The sequence below is a fragment of the Octodon degus genome, unplaced genomic scaffold (genome assembly GCF_000260255.1).
Source record: "Octodon degus isolate 3935 unplaced genomic scaffold, OctDeg1.0 scaffold00282, whole genome shotgun sequence".
Taxonomy (NCBI): domain Eukaryota; kingdom Metazoa; phylum Chordata; class Mammalia; order Rodentia; family Octodontidae; genus Octodon; species Octodon degus.
In genome coordinates this window covers 913,543-919,051 of record NW_004524858.1, presented here as the reverse complement: position 1 = coordinate 919,051, position 5,509 = coordinate 913,543, and the positions used below count along the sequence as shown (strand labels likewise).

General features: G+C 58.7%; 1 protein-coding gene across 2 annotated transcripts in view; it reads right to left on the bottom strand.

Moving 5' to 3' along the window:
• The window catches only part of Ell (elongation factor for RNA polymerase II), a 50,257-nt gene that overhangs the window by 22,176 nt on the left and 22,572 nt on the right, over positions 1 to 5,509 (bottom strand). For both annotated transcript variants that reach the window (XR_002819272.1, XM_004646856.2), the window contains exon 2: positions 748 to 795. Coding sequence is in view for 1 of the 2 variants with exons in the window: in XM_004646856.2 (XP_004646913.1) it covers positions 748 to 795 (48 nt within the window). In the remaining variant the exon portion in view is untranslated. The remainder of the gene's footprint in view (positions 1 to 747; positions 796 to 5,509) is intronic.

Sequence of the window (5,509 nt, the reverse complement as noted above, 5' to 3'; positions counted from 1 at the left end):
GGGGGGGGCCAGGGAAGGAGAGGACAGCACTGTTACCAGGGCCCTCACCACACGTGCCTACGGCTCACCAGGGGGTGCCTGTGCCAGGCTAGCACAAGGATGCTGATCCTGACCTCTGCTCCCAGCACTGAGCACAGGGCTCTGGGGCTCTGGGGCTCTGCCGCCGGAGGTGGGCTACAGGCTGGGGTCAGACACCAAGGAGCCAACAGGGCGTCTGAGACCTGGGGCAGGGGTGGTGGACACCTGAACCTCCCATGGTTCTCCAAGAGGGCCATTTCAAAGGAGTGTGTTAGGGGAGCACAGTAGTGTATACCTGCAGCCCCAGCACTGTGGGAGGCTGAGGCAGGAGGATCGCCAAGTTGGAGGCCAACCCGGGCAACTTAGGGACTTAACAGAGCTGGGGGAATTACTCAAGGGAAAGAGCCTCACTTCTATACCAGGTTTTGTGAACAGAATGAAGCCTCCTTTAGGGGAAAGGAGGGTACAGAGTTGTTTTTTCTCTTCGAGATAGGGCTGTTGTCTCCTGGGTGCCAGGTGCATGCCCATGCCAGCCACCAAGCTTCTGTGCCTCCCTCAGCCAAAATGGTGCAGCCACTCTACCTGTAAGTGGCCCGCAGAGTAACAGCCTGGCTCAGTGACCCTGGCCTCAGGCCCAACCCCAATGCAGAAGTGGACAGGGCAAGCACAGGCTGCTGCAGCAAGACCCCATAATCCAACGCAACAGAGACAGAGACAAAACCAACTCACCCCTTGGCTTCCTTGAAATCGGATCGTCGGTCTCAATGACACAGAATCCTACAACCAAACAAAATGGGAAAATGTCAGCACAGACTAAGAAACCCAGGCAGACTTTCCAGCTACACAAGAGCAGAATGGCGACACTGTTGCCAAGGGAAGCAGGAAGAACATGCATGTGTCTTAACACTTCAGGATGGGTCACTGGAGCCAGATTTTGAAGCATCAACAGGAGTTCCTCTGATGGATACAGGACTGGGGCCACAAGAAAGTCGAAACCAGCGCCTCAAGCCAGGCAACCTTGACAGAGGTTGGCAGTGGGCCTGGGACCGTGGGTCAGGAGTTTGCGCGTGTCCTGGAGGCTGTCACTGGGCTGTGACTCTGAGGGGGAGGTGGGAGAACTGCAAGACTTCGTGCAGGAAATGAAGGCAGGACAAGGTGACCAGCCACACCCACTCCCGACACCTCACGCAGCGCTATAAGCGCATTGAGCCATCAGCTCGGCCGAGTGCCACCTCGCAATGGCCCCTCCAGAGGGTGGCCAGGCAGCAGACACAGAGGGACAGGCGGCACAAGGGGGGCAGCAAAGCCTACAGGGCCTGCAGGACATGTCCATGTGTCCACCCCAGATAGGTGATGCCGGCACAGCAGCAGATCAGGGTGCATCGGGGGCCCAGGCGGAAACTGCCCGCAGGACTCTGGTGCCATCTGGGGACACAAAGGACAGGTGGGGGACAGGACAGCTCCCATCGTGAACCCTTTCTCCCAGTGCGGGCTGGAGCCTGGGCTCTGTCAACTTGGAGGGCTGGGGCAGAATTCAGGGTCATTGCAGAGCCACATTCTCAGCCCTTTATTTTTTGTTCTCAAGCAGGCGAAGCTACTCAATTACCCAGGCTTGAGCTGGAGATCTTCCCACCTCAGCACCCCAGCGCTGGTTATAGGCGTGTGCACTGTGCCTGGCTCGGCTAGGCCAGGAAGGTGTGCTCCTGCTGGAGCGGGGCTGAGGATGTGGCGACAGCACTGTGACTGCTGTCTGGTCCCCATCCTGTATGGCAGCCAGGAGCAGGTGCAGCGCAAACATGGGGCAGCCAGGATGCCTACCAAGGGCCATGGCGCACAGGACGACTGCTCCCATAGCCCGTCTGATCCTCCCGCCCTCCCACCTCTCTCCTCCCCTCCCAGAGGCCTCTTCCTGCTCTGGGGCACCCTAAGACCAAGGCTCCCCCCAGGAGGAGGAGACGTGCAGGTGTATTCCTCTCAGGTTGGGTGCCAGTCCTTCCCTCACAGGCCACGGTGGCCCGCTATCCCCTCCCCTTCCACACGTGCTTACAGTGACCCCTTGCACACCTGGCTTGGGAGCCACAGCCTGGCCATCGCTGGGGCACAAGTGGGACAGAGGATGGCTGGGCAGCCCAGCCCCATCACCCCTCAGGCAGCAGCCTGGGCACCTTCACCATCACCATCAGCCAGGAGGTCACACTGGCCTGAGTGGGGCACCAGGACCCACATGCCACCCCCCACCCCCGTCACAACTCCTGGGGTAGCATTGAAGCAAGGGCACAAAATCAAGTCCCTGCAGCAGAGCTGAAGAAAAGTAGGCTTCCTGAAGAATTCCAAGTGCGCTGAGATGACTCACATCACCAGCCCTACACCAGTGGGGGCACCGGCCCTTCTGTGGCGGTGCTGGGAACGGGCCCTGCTTAGGACTACAGCCAAGACTCTGGCCCTGCACAGCATCCGCAGGTTGCAGCACCGCCGTAAGGTGCACTTTGCCTGCAGGACACCTGCTGCCTTCATCCCTGGGGCCTCCGGAGGTGAAGCCCTGCCCATCAGGGGCCCCGCCTCGCCTGTGAGCGGTGTCAGCCTCACTGGCTCCCCCCACGGCCCAGTGACTGGGGGCCATGGACACAGCCGCTGCTTCAGCACTCACACAGGTCTTGGGGCGGCACAACATGCCCAGGGCTCTGGGGCAAGCATGGTATGTGGCACCGGGATCAAACTCAGTCCTTGTGCTTACCAGGCAGGCACTTGGACCACTGAGCTATCTCCCTAGTACCACCATTGCCATTTTTTTTTTGGGGGGGGTCAGAACCAGGGATTGAACTCAGGCCCTACTGAGCTATCTCCTTAGTCCCAACCATTGTCATTTTTTGAAACTGGGTCTCAGTAACTTTGAGTTCTAACGGTAGGTTCATGCCTGCAATCCTGCATCAGCCTCCCCAGATGCTGGGGTTACAGCTGCGGAAGCGCACTCAGCTCCTGCTTTGGCCTCCTGGCAGCAGACATGGTGGGTCAGGCTGCAGGAACCCAAGGGGGGCACTTCAGAGTCGTCACCTACTTGGCCCCTCAAGGAAGCTTCCTGCTCACAGCTGGGAGCTGGTGGGACCTGGAGGAGGACAAAGGACTGGGCTGCACCTCCAAAGCCTGGGAGCAGAGGGGAGCAGATGGAAGAGTGCTGGTGACACTAAGCCCTGAGCCAGGCAGAGCTGGACCAGTGCTGGGTGCGTATGCTGTTCCCGTGGGGAGGGTTCCTCTCAAAGGACTACACAGCCATGCGGAGCCAGCTAGTCCCTTGGGCTTTGTGAGGAGGGAGACAAGCGGGCAAACCCCATCAGCCAGGCCCGGCTGCAACACTGTTCAAGGCACTACTGCCTCACCACACAGCAGGTTCTGGGCACCGTCAGGGTCCCTATCACTGCAGTGGCACTTGGGACAGCCTGGAATGGGTGTGGACCAGATTGGGAACTCAGGATGCACACGGCGGCCATCTCCAGAGCTGGGGAGGAGCGCACCTCAGGCAGATGCACTGTGGCCCCGTCCCTGGAGGCCCCTAGGGAGCCTCTAGCAGACAGCGCTGATGAACAGGCCTGCTCAGGCCTGGGGGCTTGCCAGGCACTCCCCAGAGACAGATGGTACACAGGAGCCATGCTGTGTGCTGAGGGCACTGTGACAGTGGAAAAAGGTCTTGCCCAGGCTGAGACACCACACAGAGGACAGGCCCTGCAGGGACAGGGACACGGGGCCCCACAGTCACCACCAGAACGCCGAGCACAAGCAGGCAAACCCCACCAGCCCTGCCACAAGGACAAGACTATGGCAAGATCTCACTGCCTTGTGGGGAGAGTCGGGGTGGGGGTGAGAACTGGTGACTGCTGGCCCAGACCTTTCCTGCTGACAGGGTGCCCGAGGAGGAAGCTAGCGATGACCCAGAAACCCCTGATCTGTTCCCCAAAGCCAAGAGGCTTCCGAGGTGAAGCAACAGGAAGTGCTTGCGAAATCCACCCTGCAAGTTGACAGAAGTGTTGAGCTGGCAGGAGTCTTGCTAGCCGCACTCAGCCCAGGGCATGGGAGCGCATTCAGGGCAGGGTGCCAGCACCTGCTGCCTGACACCCACAGTGCTCGGGACACCCCCTGCTACTCCAGGGGACCCTGCCCTGGAAGCCAGGGATGCTTGAGTAAGTAAGAAACCCACTTCCTTCATCAGACGAATGGCAGGAGAAGCACATGGCCCCATGGGAAGGCCACCATCGGACCCCAGGGCCAGGGCCGTGCAAAGGTGGCCACAGTCATGAGGGCTGCCGGGGGGGGGGGGGGGGGGTGCGTTCAATGAGAGAAACCCATCACTGAACCTGTCAAGGTGCAGGCAAAGATACCCGGTGCAGTGACGCAAGCACCTCTGCAAAGCCAGCAGCTGCCGGCCTAGGCCGCCATGGGGCCCGCCTGCCCCGTGGCTTGGACAGCCCCATGCAAGGGCAGCGCCTTCTTCCCTCTCCACACAGCCCTACCCAAGGCAGGGAGCCTGGGGGCACAGGCGGGGACAGCCCTGGCTAGCCTGCCTGGCAGGGAGCCCCCCTCTCCCCCAAGCACAGCATCCAGGAGCTGCTGCTTGCCTCCTCCCTGAGAATCCTTGGTAGGAAGAAGGCAGGCTGTCAGGGCTACAGTGTGCACTCTGACCAGGGCCAAGAGGAAGATCGCCCATGTCAGGATGCTGGGGGGGGGGGGAGTCTGGAGAGTTCACCCCAGTGGGGCCAAAAGAAAGTCATCTGACTGCTGGAGGGCGCAACAGCTGTGTGGAGATCAGCAGTCCGCCAGCCTCAGTGACAGGTGTAAGCTGAACAGCCACACAGACGAGTACAGGGAAAGTTGAAGAAGTTCTACTGTGGCCCTTCCAGCTACTGAGGAGGCTGAGACAGGAAGACTGCGAGTTTGAACCTAGCCTGGGCAACTTGGCAAGACTCTGAAAATTTTAAAAAGTCTATGGCCATACCACGTGTTACTGTCTGTATCTAGGTGTCCTCCCAAAGCCTCATTTGGTCAGCTTCTAGGGTTTGTGATTAATTCATGAGCCAAGGCTGGGATTATGGGTCTGAGTACTGCTGGGATTATGGGCACTACAGCCATCCAGTGCACACAGCCTGAAGGCAACAGAAAAGAGGAGAGGCTTGCCGCTGCCCCCTCTGCCTTGGCTCTTTGCTGCTTTCTACTGACATGAGCTGCTGCTCTCTGCCATGTGGCACTCTGCCTTGCAGCCAGCCGAGTATGGACTGAAACCTCCACAAACTGTGAGCTACTTTGTCCCAGCAATGACAGGAAAGTACCTGAGACACCACCCTTAACAAGCCCAATCCCATCAAAGTAAAAATACGAAGGGCTGCAGTTGTAGCTTGGTGACACAATAACTGTCTACATTCATTAAGCCCTGGTTTCCATCCTCAGTAATACCAAAAATAAATATAATAATAATAATAATAATAATAATAATTAATAATTAATA